This window comes from Ailuropoda melanoleuca, chromosome 11 (assembly GCF_002007445.2).
Source record: "Ailuropoda melanoleuca isolate Jingjing chromosome 11, ASM200744v2, whole genome shotgun sequence".
In the NCBI taxonomy this organism is placed as follows: domain Eukaryota; kingdom Metazoa; phylum Chordata; class Mammalia; order Carnivora; family Ursidae; genus Ailuropoda; species Ailuropoda melanoleuca.
In genome coordinates this window covers 667,022-690,912 of record NC_048228.1, presented here as the reverse complement: position 1 = coordinate 690,912, position 23,891 = coordinate 667,022, and the positions used below count along the sequence as shown (strand labels likewise).

At 48.7% G+C, this 23,891-nt stretch overlaps 1 protein-coding gene across 1 annotated transcript in view; it reads left to right on the top strand.

The window, feature by feature from the left end:
• The window catches only part of GNB1 (G protein subunit beta 1), a 90,628-nt gene extending 69,857 nt beyond the window's left edge, over positions 1 to 20,771 (top strand). Inside the window, exons 6-12 of the mRNA XM_011231236.3 lie at positions 642 to 705; positions 1,699 to 1,861; positions 13,413 to 13,479; positions 15,116 to 15,317; positions 16,158 to 16,374; positions 18,668 to 18,783; positions 19,023 to 20,771. Coding sequence (XP_011229538.1) covers positions 642 to 705; positions 1,699 to 1,861; positions 13,413 to 13,479; positions 15,116 to 15,317; positions 16,158 to 16,374; positions 18,668 to 18,774 — 820 coding nt within the window. The 3' untranslated portion in view covers positions 18,775 to 18,783; positions 19,023 to 20,771. The remainder of the gene's footprint in view (positions 1 to 641; positions 706 to 1,698; positions 1,862 to 13,412; positions 13,480 to 15,115; positions 15,318 to 16,157; positions 16,375 to 18,667; positions 18,784 to 19,022) is intronic.
• Positions 20,772 to 23,891: the final 3,120 nt, after the last annotated feature.

Below are 23,891 nucleotides of genomic sequence, written 5' to 3'. Positions count from 1 at the left end.
TCTACATGTCAAATGGAACATAAAGTTGTATACTAAATGTTTTCTACCACCTTTGGTTCTAAAAAAATCTATATGTCTGAAATTTGATTTATAAAAACCAAAACCAAACATAAGTGTTGTAAGAAACCAACCTGTCGAGGCGCATGGGTGGCTCAGTCGGTTAAGCATCTGCCTTTGACTTAGGTCATGATCCTGGGTCCTGGAATCGAGCCCCACATTGGACTCTCCGTTCAGTGGGGAGCCTGCTTCTCTCCCTCTGCCTACCGCTCCCCCTGCTTGTCTATTCTCTCTCTCTCTCTGTCAAATAAATAAAAATCTTTGAAAAGAAGGAAAGCGAAAGAAAAAAGAAAAAGAAATCAAACTGTCTTAGCTCACCAGAGAGTGGCTTTGGTGATCTAGTCTGCATTTGAAGGCAAGCACTTGAATCTGAACTGTTATTTTAGCATGTTCTTTCATGCTTTCAAAGTTGAACTAACAATTAGACCTTTTTAATTATTTTTTATAAATCAGTGTGCTTTGTCTCAAACAAATGTGACACTGAAATGTGTGTTCGTAGTCACTAAGATTTAGTTTGTACTGTTGCCTTTCTGTGGTATCTGTTGCTGTGGTACTGATAGTTTTCTTTTGTCCTCTCCCTGCAGGCTTCTAGTCAGTGCCTCACAGGATGGCAAACTGATCATCTGGGATAGCTACACCACGAACAAGGTAAGGACTGCAGCAGCCCCTTCCTGAGAAATCAACCTAGGAGGAGCCAGACTTCTAACCTCTGGTCCGCTTGTGTAAAAACACATCACACAGGATAGGGAGGGGAATCGTGGTGAGTTTTGTTTTCAGTGTGAAGCCAAATCACGTGGCTAGCACATGCTGCTAGTGTCTTCTGCTGTGGTTCCTGGTCTCACTGCAAGGCAGGCAGGAGCTTAGTCCCTCCTTCGTGGTTCTGAAAGACCTGGATTCCAGAGTTTGCTCAGTCTGAGGACTTTCATGTTTTATTTAAAAATGTAGAAATCCAGCTTTTCATTTAGTTATCCGTTTTTACAAGAGATAAACTGAAAGGCAGTGTACTTTGAAATGTAAATTAAATTCTTTTAAACACTTAATCCAAGGTTATACTGAATGAGGAAGTACTTAATTAACTGTCACTTGGTCCATACGTAGGAAAAGATCAGACTGTCGTATTTTAACTGCAGAGTCCTAAGACAACAAATCTATCCTAAACGTGGGGAGGTCTGTGGCAGGATTAATTACAGTGTCTAGTTTTGTTACTTCGCTGAAAACATATTGTTTTGTAAATCAGTTTATAGCCATTTTGACAGGCTAGTGAACTGTTTTTTCTTTTTAACATATAATCCGCATTAGGAGACTGAAACTGTTACTTAGGTGCGTACCTAACCACAAATTGTGACCTTGACAAGACTGCAGAGTAAATGGATGTGCAGCGCTGGATGGTTTGTTTTTTTTATGCTGAGATCAAGAATCAGATCACTGACTGAGCCACCCAGGTGCCCCGTGGATTTCTAATTAAATTAGTACTTTATCTGACTGGCCACACGTATAAATTATTTTCAAAATAATTCTGACCGTTGTTTTGCCGTGTCACCTTCTCTGCAATGAAAGTTGAAGACTGGAAAAGAACCATAGTGTCCTTAGTTAATGCGTTTGAACTGGAGTGTGTCGCATCATCTATGTTCTGTCACTTAGGTCCATGCCATCCCTCTGCGTTCCTCATGGGTCATGACCTGTGCATATGCCCCTTCTGGGAACTATGTGGCCTGCGGTGGCCTGGATAACATTTGCTCCATTTACAATCTGAAAACTCGTGAAGGAAATGTACGTGTGAGCCGTGAGCTGGCCGGACATACAGGTACGTGTTCCAGTAACTTCAGAGTTGGAGATGTTTGCCTGCCGTGCCTTATGTGTTTTGGACACTCACCTCTTCTCAATAGTTATTTAATGAGATTGGTTGTAATAATGGCCAGAAACATTCTGAAAATGAAATCAAAGACAGGCTTTGATACGCCTTCACTGGTAAGAAACCTTTGGATTGAGGTCGCCATCGCGTCTGGTTTTCAAGGATCTCAGAGACTCAGGTCACGCCTTCATAGCTGGCAGACACCCTTTTTATTTTATAGTCACATAGTTCAGTCTGTTACCTTCTTCTAAGCCATCTTGTATCTTGAGCCTTTCCACGTGGGTTTCCTAACCTGCACGTGCACGTTCACACATGTACATATGCATACACACGTACCTAAGTGTATGGATGCAAACTGGTCCCCTTAATACACTTCATACCCACTAGCACTCTTGTTGAGAAGGAAACAGAATAGAGTCCTCTAGGCTGTTCTTTTGAACACAGCCAACTTTAAGGGTTAGGGGTTTATTATTTTGCCAAGTTTAGTTTACCTGTGACACTCACTATTCATAACAAAAACCAAAGTGTTTCTGAAAAAGGAACTCTCGTCCTAATGTTCTACTTACGTGACTGTGCTCAGTTCTCACAGTTACACCTCACCGGGCTCACTTACAACACATGCTACCAAAGAGATGATCATCAGTGAAGGAGTAAATACTACTACTTTTGACTCTAGTTAAACCTTCTGTTCAATTAACTTTAGCAGAGGTCCTTTTTTTTCCTTTGAATTTGTGTGATTTTTTGTTTTTATTAAAGTATAACTAGCATCAGTATTCTGTTAGCTTCAGGTGTACAGTGTAATTATTTAACACGTGTATACGTTGCTCAGTGCTCATGACAGTAAGTGTACTTAATCCCCTTTACCCGTTTCCTCCACCCCCCTCCAACCTCCCCTCTGGCAACCACCAGAGTTAGATGGGATGGTTGTCCTTTTAAAGATGTGCTTCCTGAATTTTGTTCATTTCTGTCCTACCTTATCTCCTGTTCTCTGCTGGCTTTGGGGTTGCTTCCGTCTTAATTTTCCAGCTTCTTAAGGTGAAGTCTTAGACCTTCAGAAGCACTTAAAGCTATAAATTTCCCTGTAAACAGTGCTTTAGCTGTATTATCATTCAGCTTGAAGTACTTTTAATATCCTTTTGATTACTTCTTTAATTTGTATGTTACTTAAAAGTATGATGTTTGGGGCGCCTGGGTGGCACCGCGGTTAAGCGTCTGCCTTCGGCTCAGGGCGTGATCCCGGTGTTATGGGATCGAGCCCCACATCAGGCTCCTCTGCCGGGAGCCTGCTTCTTCCTCTCCCACTCCCCCTGCTTGTGTTCCCTCTCTCGCTGGCTGTCTCTATCTCTGTCGAATAAATAAATAAAATCTTTAAAAAATAAATAAATAAAAGTATGATGTTTAATTTTCAAGTACCTGAAGTTTCCTTGGACTGCTTATTACTGATTTATGATTAAGTTCCATCATGTTCAGAGAACATATTCTGTGTCATTTCAGTTCTTTTCAGTTTATTGGGACTTCTTTTTAATGGAGCACGGAGTGTCAGGATGAGCACGCCACGGACACGTGGAATCAGAGTCTATTTTGCAGTTGCTGGGCAGTGTTCTCGGTGTGTTCACTCGAGCCGGACTTTTGATCCTGCTCAAGTCTCTCGTATCTTAGCTCTGTGAACTGCTGGGAGCGGATGTTAAGGGCCTTGATTATGGATTTATCACTTTCTCCCTTTAATTCTGGCAATTTTTGCTTCATATGTTTTGAACTCTGTTAGAAGTATATACATTTACGGGTGTCATGTTTTCCTGATGAATTGATCCTCTTATCATGATGAAATGTCCCTTTTTCTCTCAGAATATTCTTTGTTGTAAGTCTGCTTTATCTGATGTACTAGAGTCACTCTCGATTTCTGTTGTTTCCACATGTTTTTTTCCATCCATTTTCTTTCAAGTTGACTATATCTGTGTAAGTAGGGTCCCTTATAGACAGCGTGTAGTTGGGTCGTGCGTTTCATCCGTTGCAAAGGTCTCTGCCTTTCCGGTCGTGATGGTCTGCCCTGTTCCGTGTGGTATGCTTATAGTTGGCTAGAGCTCTGTCGTGCCACCACTTGCTTTGCCTTCCTGCCTTTTCGGTTAGAATACTAACCTAAATTCTTAGAATACTAGTTGAGTATATCTGTTGGCCTGCTTGGTTTCCTCTCTGCATTAATTTTTAGTGGTTTAGGGATTACAGTGTACATTCCTAACTTTTCATGGTCCGCTCAGAGTTAATGTTGTATCAGTTCATATAAAATACAAGAGCCTTGCAAGCGTAAAGGCCCATTTTTCTGCCCTTCCCCATTCTGGTTTTTTTTTTTTTTTTTTTTTCTTTTTCTTTTTGAGAGAGAGCACAAATGAGGAGGGGCAGAGGGAAAGAGAATCTTAAACAGACTCCACACCCAGCTTGGAGCCTGGCAGATGCAGGGACTCAATCTCATGACCCTGAGGTCATGACCTGAGCCGAAATCAAGAGTCACACTCAACTGACTGAGCCTCCCAGGCACCCTCTGCCATTCCTCGTTCTTTATCATGTTTTCATAGCTATTAATCTGTACGCCCCATCATACATTGTTCTGCTTTTCCCTATAAACATTCTTGGCCATTTGAAGAAACGTGAATTGTCTTTTACTTTTACTCCAATATTTACCATCACTAGTGCTCCTCCTTCCTTTCTAAAGATGAGAGTTTTCTTCTGTGTTCTCTTCAGCTTGATGAGTTTGCTTTAGTTTTTCTTTCTTTCTTTCTTTCTTTCTTTCTTTCTTTCTTTCTTTCTTTCTTTCGCTTTAGTTTTTTACAGTTAGTAGAGGTCTATTAGAGTGACTACTCTCCATTTTCATTTTTCTAAAAATGCCACTTTCCTTCATTGTTTTTGGGGGGAGGGAGGAGAGTGGGTGAGGGGGGGTAGTGGCAGAGGGAGAAGGAAAGAGAGAATCTTAAGCAGACTACACACTCAGCGCACAGCCAACTCAGGCCTCAATCTGAGGTCATGATCTGAGCGGGAAACCAAGTCGGGGTCAACCAACTGAGCCACCCAGGGGCCCCAAAGAGTTGTTTTGGTTTTTTTTTAAGTTTTTATTTTTTTTTTTTAAAGATTTTATTTATTTACTTGTGAGAGAGAACACAGAGGGAGAGGGAGAAGCAGACTCCCCGCTGAGCAGGGAGCCCCACTGGGACTCGATCCCAGGACATGACCTGAGCCAAAGGCAGACGCTTAACCAACTGAGCCACCCAGGTGCCCCTGTTTTCTTTTTCTTTTTTTTTTTTTTTTTTTAAGATTTTATTTAATTATTTGACAGGGAGAGAGACAGCCAGCGAGAGAGGAAACACAAGCAGGGGGAGTGGGAGAGGAAGAAGCAGGCTCCCAGCGGAGGAGCCTGATGTGGGGCCCGATCCCAGAACGCCGGGATCACGCCCTGAGCCGAAGGCAGACGCTTAACGACTGAGCCACCCAGGCGCCCCTTTGTTTTCTTTTTTTTAAAGTAAACTCTACACGCAGTGTGGAGCTTGAACTCATGACCCTGACATCAAATGTTGGGCGCTCTGTGGACTGAGTCAACCAGGTGCCCCTGTTTCCCTTCATTTTTGAAGAGTATGTTTGCTGGATATATTGATTTCTGGGGTTGACATTTTTTTTTCCTTTCAGCAACTTTAAAGCTTTTTTCTTCATTTTTTGGCAGTTTGATGACGATATGCCTCGGTGTGATTTTTCTTTGTAGTTATTGTGCCTCAGCATCTTGAATTTACACGTCAAGTTTTGTCTCTTACTAAATTTGGGATATTTTAGGCCATGTCCTCAAATACATTTTCTGTTCTGTATTCTCTCCTTTTACACTCCAGTGTGTGGGTTTTCATATGGTCCTGTGGGTTCTTGTGACTCTCTTCTTTTTTCTGCAGTCTCCCCTCTTCTTCAGATCTGTCCTCAGGCTCGTGTGACTTCTGGCACCTTCAGTATTCTGACCACCCAGCAACCTGTATTTGTCAGACATTCTGTTTTTAGATTGTAGAATTTTTGTTTGCTTTTTAAAAAATACTTGTTCTCATTTTTCTGCTGAGATTTCCTGTCTTTTTATTTATTACATGTATATTTGATATCCCTCTTCATAGTTATGAGAGCTGTCTTCAGAATGTTTGTCTGCCATTTCAACAGCTCATCCTCTTGAGGTTGGTCTTGGTGGCTCTTTTCGGTATGGGTGACATTTTCCTGTTAGCACAATTAGTAATTTTGAACACTTCCCTGGACGTTGTGACATGTTGTGTTGTCGAGATTCTGCACTCTTGTGTTCTGGCACAGCCACGCTGTATCCTGTCGGGCAGCAACAGAGGCCTTGTCTGTCCTTTTCTATCATCCAGGTCATGTGGAGCCTGCTATTTGCCTGTGTGGTTCAGATGTAAGCTTTGGACCTTAGGTGCATGACTTAGGGCTCCTCTTCTGTAGCTTTCTCCTTTCTAGGCTTTCTTCTTTGACTGTCCTACTGTGGTTGCCTGCAGATCTGTCCACTGGCTATTCAAGAAGTTTGGGCACAGATCTTACCCACGTGGTGTAAGATGGGGACCTGCCATTAAAGCAGACTCAGTGCCTTTCCTTTTTTCCAAGTGTAGGCTCCCCTTTGTTTTGTCTGCTGTTGTTTCCTGTGCCTTTAGATGTTTGTTTTACAGATTTTATTTTTAAGCAGTCTCCATACCCATCATGGGGCTTGAGCTCATGACCCTGAGATTAAGAGCTGCACACTTCACTGAAGGAGACAGCCAGGCGCTCCTGTTTGTTTTTATATTTATCCAGAGCTCATAGTTTTCTGTGGGGAAAGTTGCTCCTGTGGATAGGAACTGCTGCCCGACCGCCGGAAGCCAGGGTGGGCTCTCTGCACGGTCCTTGTGAGCTATGTGATTCTGTCCAATGAGCACACTTCATAAACCACTTTGTTTATCGCATTGATGAACTTCCAACACGTAAAAAACGTATGTTCTTAATGTTTATCAATCCCTAATTTATAACCAGATTCAGTGTATGACTTCCATTTTTAATTAAGGCTTTAGGTTTTTTAACACTGCATTTGTCGAAACAAGAAATAAAATGAGTCTTAGGGGCGCCTGGGTGGCTCAGTCGTTAAGCGTCTGCTTTCGGCTCAGGGCGTGATCCCAGCATTCTGGGATCGAGCCCCACATCAGGCTCCTTGGCTGGGAGCCTGCTTCTTCCTCTCCCACTCCCCCTGCTTGTGTTCCCTCTTTCACTGGCTGTCTCTGTCAAATAAATAAATAAAATCTTTAAAAAAAAAGAGAGAAATAAAATGAGTCTTAGAGGAAATATGTTGAAATTTTTGTTTCCCTTATGTCATGAAATTTTACTTCCTGGGAGTTGAGTGGTTTCTTAAAAACATTTGGCCTCTTAAGAGTATGTATTACTTTCTTCAGACATGATACATAGTTTTCAGCTTCAAGTCAATAAAGGTTGAAATCTAATAAGCTTAAAATAGTCTTGTTTCAGTCAGAGGGTAAAGGTGTGAACTGTTAGTGGGTTCATCACATCTGAGGGTTTGCTGTCTTTGTCTCGTCTCAACCTGAGTGTCCGTTCATCACTTACGATGCCTCTCTCTGGCCTGAGCATTAGGTTGAGAACTCTTGGTTAAGCCATGGTTGGGACATTTTCTTGTAGAATCTTAGAAACTCGGATGCACAAAATATGCCTGTGAGTGCTGTTATCAGCAGGCATACTGAATCCTTCCCAGTCATGTCTCATAGTCCCAGGACGGGAATCCTGTGCAACTCATCTTCAGGGATAAGGCTCTTCGTAATCAATTGTGTCCGGCTGTTGTTTCCATGGAATATAAGGGCCCATATGGAACACACAGAAGCTTGTTTCTCTAGAATCAGCTACCCAGGGTTTGGAAACTCTCTGGCAGTACTTCAGAGAGGAGCTCTCAGATGGTGCTCTGTCTTACAGGTAAAAGATGCTCTCTGGAAGCAGCTGATGGACTGAATTCACAATGATTGAGATGGGACGTTTATTATTAGTAGTATAAGTGTATTACATACAGAATACAACTTACCTGAGTGCTGTTTTGGTGGAAATCCTGTTTGAGAAATGAGGAACTCCCTGAAGACTCACATCCGATGGAAGTGTCAGGCCTGGTATCACAGACTGTTCTCAGAGCAGGTCCCTCCGCGCTGATGAGAAAAGAATTGACACCTGCTTTTAGAGGTTCCTTCCTTCCTAAACGTCTCATTGCAGTGTGGACACCCTGCCCTTCCTGACATTCTGGTCAAGATGGCCACAGAGGCATAAACATTTTGATCGAGTTTAGCCAGAGGTTTTCTGGGTACAACGTGGTATGTTGCTCAGTGACTGCCTAGCATTCCTGCCAAACCAGCTGTGGTGGCTAAAACTTTGTTTTCTAGGGATAGTTTGTTCATATGATCTGAGGCTGGATATTTCATATTCATGTGAAGCACAGTGGACCAGACACATTGTCTGTTAATCACTTGTTTCTCTGGCACGCGCCAGCAGACTTGATGTACGAGAAAAGATGTCTCCTTGTCATTCTGCTCCAGGGGTTATCACTGGGCTGCTCGTTGGCACTCTCTTCATTGGCAGTTAGTTAAACGTGACGTGCTTTAGGCTTTTTGTGTGTGTGTCACAGTCTGGGAAACTCAGGTCCCACTGCTCGCTAAATAATCCCATGGAACGTTCCTGGGGGGTTGGGCTGCCTGATGCCTGGCCTGGGAGCAGGGCTTACAGTGCCGTCTGGGTAGTGTGCATGCTTGCCTCTTGGCTTCCCTCTGGATGGCTCCCTTGGCCTCCTTTCCATCTAGCTTGCTTAGCAGCCCCAGCAGAAAAAGAGCCTGTTTTCCTAGGGCGGCCACAAGTCCTGGCTGTGCCTGCCATTGGCCACACTGAGTTCCACACCCACCCCGTCCAGCCTCCTGGATTTGGTTGCCATCCTGGAAGGATGACGGCAAACTGCCCAAAACCCCAAGCTCTGAGATGACGAGGCCACGCAGCCTTGTGAATACATCTGAAGGTGTTTCTAGTCTGCTTGTGTTTTCATCTGATTCCATCTTCTGCCATTAACACTTGATAAGTTCGTCTCTCTTTCAGTACTGTAAACTCTCTTAACTCTTATTTACTTACTTACTTACTTACTTACTTACTTATTTATTTAAGAGAGAAGGGGCAGAGGGGGAGGGAGAGAGAGAATCCCAGGCAGGCTTCACGCCCAGCACAGAGCCCGATGTGGGGCTTTTGATCCCATGACCCTGAGATCTCCACCTGAGCTTAAATCTAGAGTCAGAGACACTTAACCGACTGAGCCACCCAGGCGCCCCTAAATTCTCCTAACTCTTCATAAAACCCTTCTTTGGCATGTCCTCGCTCTCACATCTTCGAGTTACTTCATGTCATTTTATCAAAGTCTTTGAACAGTGTGCTTTCACTGTCTCTGCTGTCTGGCTGCTGTGCGCACCACAGAGTGGGGCAGGCGGCTTTCCCTCTAGTTCTGGGCTGGAACGCACGCCCTCCTGGTGGGCACCCGTCTGGTGGGTGCCCACAGTGGGGCCTTGTGTCTCTGGCTCCAACTTAGCCGTAGCGCCCAACCTGGTTCCCTGGTGCTCTCTAGGGGTGGGTTGGCCTAAACCACCGATATGTGCTCACTGTAGAAATTTGGGGAAATAACTTTAAATTCTCTTCCTTTAACCTGTAATTTCACCCGGAACTATGATATGTCTAAAGAATTGAGAGAGTTCCATTGCGTGCTGATGTGTTCCTGTTGCTGGATGTCTAGACGGTTTCCAGTGTGTCAGTAGCCATATTCTTGGGACACGTTACCTTAGACGGGCCTTTTGGTCTTGGGGGGCCACGCGAGTCATTCTTCTACCACACTGGATCCCGGCTTTGCTCTCTCTGGGTCAGGAGCTCCTCCAGTCGCAGAAGTGAGTGTATTTGCTTCTCTAGCAACAGATTTCCGACCAGGCAACATGCTTTGTCAGGACGTCCTGCCTCTGTCCTCCAGGCCTCAGCTGACAGCATTCCCTAATCTCCCCCGTGGTCCGTGACCCAAGCACCTGCTCCCTGCACTGCCTGTGTCAGCCCTCCTGTCTCTGGACTGTGGCAGCCTTGTCCCTGCACCAGGCTGTCCCCAGCATGTCCCCAGCATGTCCCCAGCATGTCTCATCTATGGTGTGTGTGAGGTGCACAGGGACACCCTTCTGCCTGAGCGCCTCCAGACTCGGCACCCATGCTTGTCAGGGTCTGTTTTCCCAGCCCCTCTGGAGGCTCCCAGAAGACAGCAGCACCACTGGCTGGTCACTGTGTAGCACACCCCCAAACGTGGGGCAAACCCCACATACACAAATACACACGTGGTGGGGGCCATCTTCACGTGAGGCAACCCCACCCTACACACACATTTACACATGTGTCCACACAAACACAGCCCTCCCAGGTAATTTATTCGTTCTTTAGTAACAAAGATGGTAACTGCCACCAATTATTCAGAACTTCGTGATTGCACAGACAACTCTCTTCCTCCCGGCCGTTCTCTGGGACCATCACCGTCACTGGGGAGATGGCAGCTCATCAGAGAACTCGGTGCTGGTTAAGCCACTGCATGAGAATTGAGCCGTGTATTTCTGATTTCAGAGCTTGCTTCCTTTCTTCCTTCCTTCCTTGCCCTTTCTTTTTCCTTTTCCTTTTCTTTCTTTCTTTCTTTTTTTTTTTTTGAGAGAGAACACGTATGAAAGCGAGAGTGGGGGGAGGGGCAGCAGGAGAATCTCAAGCACACTCCCCACCCAGCACAGAGCCCTCTACCCTGCGATCATGACCTGAGCCAAAATCAGGAGTCGGCTGCTTTAACCTACTGAGCCACCCAGGCACCCATCAAAGCCCACATTCTGAGGCCACTGACTGTGTCCAGCCTGATGGCTCCTCTGAGGCTGTCCTGGTCTCTGAGTATATGGAGCGCTGTTGGGCCCTTCTGGAGGCTGGCCTCGCAGTGCCATCGCCACGCTCACAGGCTATATGACCCGGCATTTGTGTTAGATGGGCCCCAGCACCGTGCTGTTGAACATTGATGCACAATACTTGTTTGTTAGTTCCATTTAAAAGTTGGTTTCTACTTTTTCTTTCTGGAAGGAAAAAACTTATAAAAATATAGTATCTAAAAAGATAACAGATATATTAAAACATCTCCCTGATTATTGTTTTTTGTTTTTTTTAAGAATATTCCTTTATTTTTATTTAAAAGATTTTATTTATTTATTTGAGAGAGAGAGAGGGGCAGAGGGAGAAGGAGAAGCAGACTCCCCACTGACCAGGGTCCCTGATGTGGGGCTTCACCCCAGGACCCCAGGATCATGACCTGAGCCAAAGGCAGACACTTAGCTGACTGAGCCACCCAGGCATCCCCTGGTTATTGTTTTTCGTCTCTCAGTGTACAAAATACGAAGAGGACCAAGAAATGAGTTACAAGACTGTGAGCAGGAAGCCCTAACTTCAGCCAAAAGTAATAATTGTGTATATATATTTTGAAAGCTCCAACTATAGAAAGTTAGGGAATGAATGTGGAAGGCCGCCCTCCCTAACTAAGGCAGGAAGTGCCTCCTGCCCCTTCCGCATGATCCCTGTCTGCTGTCAACAGGCCTTAGGACCTAGAGGGAGGAGACTGCCTTGCCCCTCCTCTTCACCTGATGCGTCTTAGTGCCCACAACCTGCGTGATGCACAAAGTGGACAGAGGCCATCTTGGAGGTCATGTTTCTTTGGGCCGTTGACCAGGTGTGTCCTGCCTAGCCCTGCGTGAGACACTGCTGGTACTGGAGTTTCCACAACTCTCCTCTCTGCCTTCCCTACACTCCCAAGTCAGACAGGCTGAGGCTGTGATGGTGCAGTGTGAGGGTCAGTGGAGGGCCCTCTAGGTACTTCACGGGACAGAGTTGGACACCCAGCGCTGACTTCTGGAAAGGAAGGATGTGTGACCTGACTGGATCAATGTCAGATGCAGCAGGAAGCAAATGCTATTCTTGGAGAGGAACTTGGGCCAGAGCTTCAGCAGTAAGAGAGACCAGGACCTGGGGGGTAGGGGTGGAGCATGGGTCAGGTGCACAGTGTGTATTTGTTATCAGGTGATCTCTCAGCGCAGGCCACTCCTCACCTAGCTGGGCATTGATTCACCCCTGGGGTCCCTAGTGTCCCCGTGGATGAATGTGACCTGGGCTCTGGGAAGTGCTTGACCATACATCCTATTCTAGGCAAATAATATTTAAAAATGGTCATCTCTAAATATTTTGGTAATATTTCTTAGATAAATGCTTTGTTTTCCCTGTATTCTTGTACTTTCCATACCAAAACCCATCTGTGGGTTTCTTCTTTGTGTATATTTTGTTTTTTGTTTCACTGATTTGCACAGCATCGTATGTGGCTCTGGTATGAACTGGGAAGAAAGGTTCTAGGGCAGACCTGGCAGTGGCGTCTGGTCCTTGCAAGAGAGGCAGTGTTGCCACCCCTTCCGTCTGATGCCTGGCAGCTGGGGCGTGGGCAGCTCTGGCTGCGTCCTGGGCAGCCCACTGGGCACACTCCTTCCGGGGATAGATTTGTTTACCCAGCACTTCTAGTTCTTAGGGTCACTTACAGTAGAACAAAATCATAATCTGTGGTAAACAGAGTTAATTAGCTAGAAATCATAATGTGTAGGTACTGCAAAATTGGTTTTCTGTTTTACCCTTCCTCATACCAAAAGCTGATCAAGGTTAGGGATCTCAGTACGTCCCACCCTCAGCATCCCAGCCTCGGCTCCACACCTCTCCCTCGCCTCCCACATGCTCGGCAGGGTGGGTGCTCAGGCAACACACGACTGTTTCCATGCCACCTTGTTTACTGTAGTGTCCTGTGAAAAACAAATCCACTGCTCCGCTTGCCTGTGCCCCAGTCCCAGCTCTGGCTGTGCCTTCCTGGAGGGTTTGGGAGGCCTCTGCACACTGCCTTCTCCCCTTCCTCCCCTAACATGTGCACGCTCTCTCTCCCTGCTGGAGTGTGACCTCCAGGAGGGTAGAAGCGCTCCTTTGATCACGGATGTGTTCTGGGCGCCAGGGTACGTTGTTGTGGGGTGAGTGGGCGTGTGAGTGGGAAGGGAACCTCTGTCCCCGCACGTGGACCGGAGGAGCGGCGACGGAGCGTGTTCGCTGCATCTGCGCGGTGTTCGCCAGCGTGCGAGGCGGGCTGCTCACCGCCTCCCCTTTATCCTGGGGTCCACGCCTCCTGGCCTGCGGGCTGTCAGCCAGCAGGGCCTGTGGGCTGTGCTTTCTTTATTCACGGCTGCATGTGAGGCCAGGGCCGGGGTTGTCGAAAAGGCAACGGGCTTCACCTACATGTGGGACTTCCAGGTGTAGTCATTCTGCCAGTGTGTTTTTCTATTTACAGGGCCTTAGAATCGGGGTGGGGTGGGGTGGGGCTTGCAGATCAGGGTCGTCATCTGTGTCTGTTTTCCAGGTTACCTGTCCTGCTGCCGCTTCCTGGATGACAATCAGATCGTCACCAGTTCTGGGGACACCACCTGGTGAGCATCTGAGCCACCGTGCCTTTCTCACAGTGCTCGCCTTAGATGTGTAGGAAATAAGATTCTTGACATTAATTAGGCCATCATTTATTTGTTTGAAGTGGCCGTGAGGCGGCAAACAGAAGTGCGTGAGTGACGAGTGAGTTCATTGTACTCTACAGATTTTAAAGCTCAAAGTTTAATTTTGAACAAGGAAGGACTGACTCATACACGTTGAAGCTGCAGCTGCACAAGAAATGCCTGCTTTTCTTTCCACGGCACACGCTCCCTGGCTGGGCGACACTCAGCAGCCCCCGGGGAGTGGGTGTGCTTGCATCCCCTCTCAGAAGAGCACCGTGCCATGTGGACCCAGCAGTGCTCAGAAGGAGCAGGGGTCACGATTCCACGTGGACTGTGTCAGACTCCTCCTGAGTTCAAGCTGTTCCCTCATGCACCTGGTCTCTGGAGCACTTTCATCTGTGGCTCCAGGGCATGCAGTTCAGTGATCAGATGGTGTTTGTTTGTTTGTTTGTTTGTTTTGGATGCAGACACATTTTTAATAGTTTCCTGTTAAAAAGAGTAAGCTATCTGCTGAGGCTAGAGATTTGACTTAAATGTTTTCACGTTGTTTTGTTTGGTTCAGATAGGTATCCTATGAGTCATTTTAGACTTAAACTGTCCTGGGGGCTTTTCTGGTCTTTGAGGCATAATGTGGTGGCAGGCCCTGCGACGGGGCGAGACTCCCATATCCAGCTTGTCCCGGTCTACAAGGTGTCCTTTTTGTATAAATTGTGTAAGTTCACAAAAGATGTGTAACCTAGATTGTCGATTTGGGGAAGAATTTCTTTATTACAAGATAATTTTTAAAGCTTTTCCACTTATGAATAACAGTTTTTCGGAGTCCTGGGCACATCTTATTTCCTCCCTGTTGTCCCCCAAGCCCCGAGCAAGGAAACCCTACACAGGGTAGGTGTAAATGATGTGACTGGATTTGCGTCTGAGCCACATTTCCTGGGAGGCTGGGATGAACTGAGTAGTTTTCAGTGGTGACGTTTCCTCGAGCCTACAGCACAGAAATGGCATGTGCCCCACTCATAGCACTGTCCTCATCTTATCTTTACACCCCGTTAGTAGCTGCCCACACTGACACCACGGGGCACCAAACTCAGGGCTGCCACCATGGTGCACTAGCCACTCACTCTCCTGTTTGTGGCTCCAGGGAAGGGCCGTGGGACCTCAGCACTGCTCTGAGACATCTGTTTACCTGGTGTGGTCGTGTGCTGGCCTGCGGCCTCGGCATCTCAGGGGCCACGGAGCCGGCAGCAGTAGAGTCACATGCTCTGCCTCATGTGGGTCACCCCCAGGAGCTCCCTGCTGCTCCTTGCGAACCCACACAGTGCAGGCCCCTGGCTCCCTTTTTGTTGGTGTGTGAGTTGGTGTAGAGACAACAGTCCCTCCAAAGCCCGTGGCCGCGTTCTCATCTGTGTTTTGTTTGTTTGCTTTGTTTCCCTTCCAAAGTCACATTATAAAATTTAGATTTGTCAGGGAAAAAGGCGCAAAGTTTTGCTATGGTCCTAGATGGTTTGAAGGACAGTTTTTCACATAACTGGTTGTCTGACAAAGCAAGGTCACTGCTTATCCTCTGTTCCTGCTGCAGTGCTCTGTGGGACATCGAGACCGGCCAGCAGACAACCACATTCACTGGACACACTGGGGATGTTATGAGCCTTTCTCTCGCTCCTGACACCAGACTGTTTGTCTCTGGTGCTTGTGATGCTTCAGCCAAACTCTGGGATGTGCGAGAAGGGATGTGCCGGCAAACTTTCACCGGCCACGAGTCTGACATCAATGCCATCTGTGTGAGTAGGGGGTGAAGATGTGGGTCGGGGCCTTTGCCAGCCATTAGGCAAGTGAGATTAATTCTTGTATGCTGCAGAACACATCAAGTTTTAAAATGTGTTCAGGGGTTCTGTCTTTTGTATGCAACTATAACCTATTCTACAAAAACTCCTTATAGAAGACTTAGATGTGATGCGGTCTGTCCTTGTGACACCAGCTAATTCTGTGCTAACTGTTCACCTCACAGACACTGGGGATGGGCCTGTTGTGTGCAGGGATCTGCTCCCAGCCCTGGTTGGGCAAGCCAATGATTGGTACCCCAGCTTCCCTCTAGTTGGGGGGCTAATGAGGCAGTGGTTAACCCAGTCAGCACAGCCTCTTAGGGGCAGGAGACAGAGGCTGAGCTTTGAGCAGGAACCTTGCACCCTCAGCCACTCCCTGTGGTTGGGGCACAGCCAAGGAAAGGAGCCTTCCCATTGCCACGTCACCCTGACGTGAGGGGCTTTTGCGAGAAGATGTGAAGGGTGGTATCTGGTTGGTTGGGGCTGCGGGTCCCTTCTCCACAAGGCTAGTCTGGCTGCTGGCAACCCTCAGGGGTGACCATACTCTTCCTGATCCCCTGGAAACCAGTCAGTCATGAAACGAAGTCTGCTCTGGGGAGGACAGAGGCTGTGTCTGTCCCAGTACCGACGCACTCACGTCCGGGTGTGCCGGTAGCTGCTGCTCCGACTCTGTGTCTGCCAGAGCCCAGCCCCTGCTGAGCTTTCCCTCCTGTGCCAGTGGCAGCCCTGCTGTTGGGCAGTCCTATTTCCAATACTTCTCTTTGTGCATTCGCATACTCTCTTTCGCTTGCTTTCTAGTTCTTTCCAAATGGCAATGCATTTGCCACTGGCTCGGATGATGCCACCTGCAGGCTGTTCGACCTTCGTGCAGACCAGGAGCTCATGACTTACTCCCATGACAACATCATTTGCGGGATCACCTCGGTGTCTTTCTCCAAGAGTGGACGCCTCCTCCTCGCAGGGTACGATGACTTCAACTGCAACGTGTGGGACGCACTCAAGGCTGACAGGGCAGGTAGGTGCTTGCTGGGCCTTCCTGGTCCCCCTCGTGCGCAGGTAGCACCTTTGAGGATGGACGTGACACACCGAGGCCGAACTGTTCAGATCTGTGCCGTCGTGCCGGAGTACGCCGGCCTGTCTGCCCCGAGGCATGGCCCGGCGGAGGGGTGGGGGACGGGCCAGGGCGTCCATACTCGGGCTCTCTGGACACACAGGCTTCCTTAGCACCAGAAGCTTTCCTTGCACTCACCGTGTGAGGTGGGCAGGACAGGGCGAACTGCTGGGTCTTGAAGGCCCTCGCCTTGCTTTCTCTCCCCTCTGGCTGTACGTGGTGGAACTGTGTCATCTTAGTGTGGAGCACAGGCTTGGGCAGGCGTGCCCAGTGAGGTATAAAGTTTGAAATTCACACATCAAAGGCAAGTGTGTGGTTGTCAAGTGCATTAAAACACAGCTTGTACAGGGGCGTCTGGCTGGCTCACTCGGTGAAGCATGCGACTCTTGATCTTAGGGTTGTTAGTTCAAGCCTCACATTGGGTGTAGAGATTGTTTAAAAATAAAATATATATTTTTTAAAATAAACTATGTATAGGGGCACCTGGGTGGCACAGCGGTTAAGCGTCTGCCTTCGGCTCAGGGCGTGATCCCAGCGTTATGGGATCGAGCCCCACATCAGGCTCCTCTGCCGTGAGCCTGCTTCTTCCTCTCCCACTCCCCCTGTTTGTGTTCCCTCTCTCGCTGGCTGTCTCTCTCTCTGTCGAATAAATAAATAAAAATCTAAAAATAAAAAAAATAATAATAAAATAAACTATATATGTGTGTGTGTGTGTATATATATATATATTTTTTTTAAAGATTTATTATTTTAGAGCACGAGCAGGGGAAGGAGACAGGGAGAGAGAGAGAGAAGCGAACTTACCCGTTGAATGTGAAGGCAGACATGGGACTCAGTCTCACCACCTTGAGATCGTGACCTGAGCCGGAATCAAGAGTCGGATGCTTAACTGACTGAGCCACCCAAGCGCCCCAAAAATAAAATGTTAAAAGAAAAATAACCACAAGTTGTACGAAAGATGAGAAACTTCCTGTATTAAACATGAACAGTCAGGCAAATGAATTGAATTGACACTTTCAGAATCTTTCAACTCTGTATCTTGGCAGGGGGAAGAACGGAGCATGACTCGGGGTCTTCTGGGGTTCTTACCTTGACCTCCCACTTTCCAGTGGATTTTTTCCTGCTCTGGGCGGAGCTCCCCTCCTGCTTCCCTTGCTCCCTCTCACAGACCCCTTGCTCCCACTGCCTCTGCCCCGACAGTTCCCTGGTCATGGTACCACAGCAGAGCACACTGTTCCGTTCGGCTGAGCCTGTCTCTTTACTCAGCTGTGACATGAAGGAGTATAGGAAGTGGACAAGGGTTCTCTGAAATTAGCCATCGGATTCTTCTGGACGGACATGGAATGTTCTGGCTGATAATTATCCAAGCACAGGCACTCAGTGTCAACAGGAGGCTTGTCTCACTGTGGTTTCAGTGTGGGGTTACCGTATGACATCCCATCGGCCCTCCCGCTCTTGCATCTGTCACCAGCCCTCTGTGTTTTGTGCCCTGTGCTAGGCTTCAGGGGTTGTAAACAAACGAAGAACAGCCCACAGCCTTACAGTCTTCGGTTGTAATTGCCCTGAGGTTGGGATGGTTGGATTTTTTTTTTTATTTTAGAGAGAAAGAGGACACACTAGTGGGAGGGACAGAGGGAGGGGGAGACAGAGACTTAAGCACACGCCACGCTGAGCAGGGAGCCTGACGCAGGGCTTGATCTCATGACCCTGCGATCCTGACCTGAGCGGAAATCAAGAGTCGGATGCTCAACGGACTGAGCCTCCCAGGCGCCCCTTACTTAAGCTTCTTACCGTCGTGAGCGTACTCAGGAGCTGGTGCGAGAGGCCCTGAGTTCTTCACTGTGTTTTGTACCTTGTTATCGTGTCTGTTCCTAGTCGTCATGCTGTCCTAATGACAGACTTGTTCCCGTGCGCTCCAGTATATCTTTATTTTCTTTGAATACTTCCCCTGGGTGTAGGTGCCTTCATGTTGTTTTTAGGAGGGGAGCGTATTGAGTTTTACTCACCTTGGGGAGCGTGGCTTCTCCTCCGCCTGGCGTCCTTTCCTGCCACGGAAGCATTGTGGGGGCTGGGCCTCAGGGTTCGGGGCCTTCCTCGGAGCATGGTCCCGCCACCTAGCGCTACGTAACTTCACCACGTCACTGCTAGGTGGGGCACCTCTGGGTCCTGGAGTGACCGGGCTATCATCTGCTCTCAGGTGTCTTGGCCGGGCATGACAACCGCGTCAGCTGCCTGGGGGTGACTGACGATGGGATGGCCGTGGCGACGGGGTCCTGGGATAGCTTCCTCAAGATCTGGAACTAACACCGACAGGTAACACAACAGCCCAGGGGCCCTCCCTGCATGCACCTCTGCGTGTTTCTCACAGCACAGAGGAGTTCACAGTTGCTAGATTAATTTTGATGTAGAGTGGATTTGGAATTGTGAGGTGAGCATTGCATCCACCTGAAGTAACGTGCCCTCGGCGGCAGACGGGCGGGGCAGTAGGAAGAGCAGTAGCACTGACTTTAGATGTTCTCTTTTTATATTTCTTTAAACGTTGTTTAAAACAGCAGGCGGACGTCGTGTCGACTGGAAGATCATTCCAACCTTGAAGCGTTACAGTGATAGCATTTCCAATCCACCCTACTAACGCGGACGCCCGGCACCCCCTCAGAACTTCAAAAGGGCAAGACCTTTTCCTTCACTTATTGCTGAAACCAAGAGCACAATTCCCATGAAGAGAAGAATCTCTGTGCTGTAAACTCAAACACATTGTGCATTCCTCCCGGGACCATTGTCTTTGTTTTCTTTTTTGTCTTGAATGAATTTAAAAGGAAATACTATAATAAACGTGCTAACCAGAAGGTAAACTTGAGTGTAATTGCGAGGCAGACACACCTTTTCACTAGTTCATTTGAATTTTAGGTCAGTGACCCTATTTTGTGCTGTTCATGCAAAACAAGTTGAGGATTTTATCTTGTAATTGGTTCTAAATTTCAGGTTGTGTTTGTAACAGGATTTTGCAAACATATTTCCTTTTTAAAATATATTCTTTTATGTTCAGTAGTTACACAGAGGAAGAGGGTCTGGTGCAGCCTCTCTGAAATTGTTAATGATGTAAATTGAGTCCCTCGTTTTTTATTTTTTGTCTCGTGTCACATAATTGTTACGCACAAACACGGCATAGAAAGGAAGATGCTAATAAGGAAAGGAACCAAGCACATGGCTGTGGATGGTCTTGAATGTGTGATGAGTAGTAAACTCAGATTAGGCACCTTCTGCTTCCCCGACCTGTCCTCCTTACCTTCTCAGTTCAGTTCTTAATCTCACCTTGGGTTTCCTTGTGAAGTCGAGGGAAGTTCGTAATAATAGCCTAACACTACCCTGCGCCCCGCCCCCAGCCGTCAGGAACCTCTGTTTTCCAGAGAGGCGCCCGTCCTGTGCTTGGATAGTCAGTCAATTATTTGTGTATGAAACCATGTACAAATCAATGTTTTGAAAATAATGATCTCAAACTTTCTAAGTTAAATTTTAAAAAATTTGATCGTTTGCCATATTGGGTGGGTTTACTCTTAGAATCGCATGCTGTAGAAATGCTCAAAAGCGCATATAGGACTCAGTCCTTCGATGTTCTTTTTCTTTTAAGAAATAACCTCTTTACAGTTGTAACCACTGCAGCTCTGTCCACTCACTGCTGCTCTGCACAAGCGTCGGAAGCAGAGCAGCCGGCAGCGCTACACGCTTGGGCAGCGGGATTAGTCACTGTTTCTTTCTTTCTTTAAAAAAAAAAAAAAAAAAAAAAAGTCCTGTTCCAAATGATCACTGTTGGATTCAGGGGTAGGGGTGGGGGGCAGGGAGTGGAGACCCTGGCCTTCCTCTGTAAATCCCTCATGGCCTGTCTCTGCCGTGGAACCAGCCTTTTGCGTCTGAGGCAGATCGTTCTGTAACACGCAGACCTCCCCAGTCCCACTGAAGGCCAGGGTCCGGCAGCAGTGTTTGGACGGCAGTGCCGTGGGCTGCCTCCCTGCACCCGAGCCCACTTCACAGCAGCAGTGGTGGCTTCTCTCTGTCCTCTGTCTGCAGCAGCCTGTACAGAACTGTGCTGTGACATGCGGTAGGCCTGGATCTGGCAGAGAGAATAAACACGAGCCCTCCTTCCTTTCCATCGACACCTCTGTAGAGCTCTCTGCACCCTGTGCCCCTCACTGTTTGTATTTAATTTTAAAGTCAGTGTATTGCAAGGAGGCTGGATGCAAGATAGATACTATATTAAACTGTACTGTTATTTAAGATGTAATAAAGCAGTTTGACATGAGGGACTTTGGTGTGGCTGCTTATTTGCACAGTTGTTTGGGTTCCTGACGACAGCCATCTTCCCCTGGCCGCCCTACTCGGTGAGGTCTGTCTGATCTGGTCATGTGGGCAGTGCCGTGGCTGCCCGCTTCTCTGCCCAGTCTTTTGTCCCCATCACCAAGAATCCGTGAAAGGAGGGTCAGATCCTCTGCTGAGTGCCAGCAGTTCTGCCACCACCCAGACCATACTCCCCCACCCCCAGGCCTCTCAGGCCACTGCCCAGGGTGCATGGAGTGTCCCCAGGTGGCCCTGCCTCCAGTCTCTTGTCTTCTGGGCCCAGGCCCCTTGCTTTTCCTCTTCACTCTGTACAATGTCTGAGGACGTTACTCCTGCTGACCGAGTGGGTTTTATCTCAGTCTAGATAAAAAGAACTTCAGCTTGGAAGAAAACTAAGCGTCTGCCACCAAAGTGTGAGAAATGAGTCAGAACAGGCACACTCCTGAAGGGCCTCCCCCAGGCAGCCCCGCTCCTTCCTTATTCTACATGGTGGTCAGAGGTAACTTGGTAGTTTCCATGGGTTAAATGCTGGTACTTTCTCATAAATAAGTGAAGACTGCTCTCCATGGGAAGTACTCCCACCAGAGGCTCTGTTCTCCAATTATCAGCAAGATGGGGCAGCGGGGGCCTCCTGTGCATTTCTGTGAGGACCAGGGGTGCAGTCTCCTCAGAGACTGGCAGCCTGAAGGGTGGGTTCGCCTGGCTTCAACCTCCTCCCCCACGGCTCCCTGAAAGACACTGCCAGCTGTCTTACAAGATGCCAGAGAGCATCTGAGGTGCCCCTGGAGCTGACAGCCGGAGTCCTTGGGGGGAGGTTCTCCTGGGATCAGAACGCAGGTGGTTAGCCTGCACAGGGGTACAAGGGATGGACACAAGGTGGGTATGGGGTAAAAATAGTCCTTGGATGCCTACCTGTTCCTTATCTTCTTCAGTGCCCCAGCCGGGCACCCAGCATGCCCCCTGCTCCCTGACCCCAGGGCGGAGAAGCTGGCACGGCCACTGCACAGTGCGGCCCTCTGCTGGCTTTGAGATTACTGTCCCGCTTTCTCAGCAAAGCAGTCACTGGAAACAGGCGCCAGCGCTGCCAGGGTGGACTGTGGTCGTTCTCAACCTTCAGACACAAAACTCGAGCTTGCACAGACTGAGTGGACCCTTTACCGCTTGGCCTGTGCTGCTTCGACAGTCCTGGGAAGTGACCTGTTGCTCTGTGCCATATACCCCTCCAGGGTGCCCACCCTCCTCCCTTCCACTCCTCCAGTCTCCCCTGCCACCACCGCCCCTGCTGTTCTAGTCATGGCCCTGCCCTTAGGGGTACACCCATTGCCGGTGTGCTGTCCAACCTCCACACAGAGCCCTCAGAGGCTGGACTCCAGCTGGGGCCTCTCTCTGACCTCTAGGGCCCTGTCCCCACCACGCCCACTCAGTGTTGTGCCCCAGATGGATACTGGGGTCTCCTGCCACCTCCTGCCTGACCCTCAACCTGGCCCCACCAGCCCTGGGGGCTGCCCAGAGGGGTGTGCTGTCCAGGCAGGGTCTCTCCTCTTCCTAGCACTCCGTCTACCCCCACCGCTGCCTGCTCCTTGAGTCCAGTCAAAGCCCTTTCTGGAGCCAAGGCCAGACTGTGTCCCTCATGTCCTTGCTGCAGGTTGCTTGGCCTGTCTGTGCCCCGGACTCCCTGAGAGAAAACCGCAGATGACAAAGGCACCTGCTTCCTAGAGGCCTCGTGAGAATTCCTTGAGCCCCCTGTATGTAGGTGCCAGAGCCCACCCGCCCCAGGCTGGCACTGCCTCTGCGCCACGGGGGCCCCTCCCAGCTCCTGGCAGGGCATGCCCCTTCAACCCAAAACACTCCAAACAGGACACTGCCACATCAGCAATTCCAGACACTGGCCCCTGGGGAAGAATGGCCATGCAGGAAGGGCTGGTCTTGTCCCACGAGTGCTGGCTAGAGGCCTGAGGCTGAGGGATGGATGAGATGACCTCTGCATACCCCCAAGACACCCCCCTCCTCCACAGGGAGACTTGGTCCCTCCCTGCCACCCCTGTCACCCAGGCTCCTGGCCCACTTCCCCTTTTGAATACTGGGCAGCTTCTGTTCACCCCCAGTTTCACCCCTGCCAGGCACAGTTGAGGCCAACTTCCCTGTGAGCTGGGAGCAGGACTCTGAGGAGTACCCCCTCCGCCCTAGAACTACCCCCCCCCCCAGACTGCACTCAAAATCCAGGACCACCCACCCTCAGTTGCATGAGTCCAACTCTGAGCAGGCAGCCTATCTGGCTCTACCTTCCATGGCCCAGGCTTCCTTCTCCCACCACCTAACCTACCCACTCTGCTGTCCCCCATCATTCAATCCTCAAGAGGGTGCATCTAGGTTTTAGGGGTCTGAGGCTTAAAACCAGAGTCACGAGTCACATTTCAGAAAAACGCAAAGAAATATTAGTGCTGGGAAAGTTTACCTGAGAGCCTCTGAGGCAGAACCCAACCTCAGCCCAGCCCAACTAGCCTGCGTGGCATCCATCCCCCACCCCTACATTGGCCTTTGTCTCTGCTGCTGGCCCTTCCGTCTCTCCGGCAGGTCTGGCTTATTCCTACTCCACCTTTGGACTCAGCCCAAGCAAAACTTCTAGGAACCTTCCGGATGCCCTAAGGAACCCCTCCTGGCACTGGCTTCCATTATTGCTGGTCAGCCCTTGAGGGGGCTGGGTGGGACCAGGGCCTGCTGGGAAAAATTGCACCATCTGGTCAGCGGAAGGAAGCCACAACCCCTGTGTTCTCATCTCTGAAATGGGGAAGCCCTCCTGTGTGAATTCTAGGGTGGACAGAGGCTTTCCATTACTACAGGCACCTGCACAAGTTCCCTTTAGAGAGGGCACACAGGAAGGGGCCTGCTGTGTGACCTCAGCTAGTTATGAGGCTGGCTCTCCTGCCTTGGTCCCTTCTCTATAGACTTCCTGCTCTAGAAGGTTTTTGGGAGGCCTAGCCCAGTGCCTATAACATAGTAAGTGCTGGATCAAGTGTTAGTGTTGTGTTAATGATCATACCCAAAATACACAGCTCAAAAAGCTTCTCTTTCTGTGGGTGTGGCTGGCT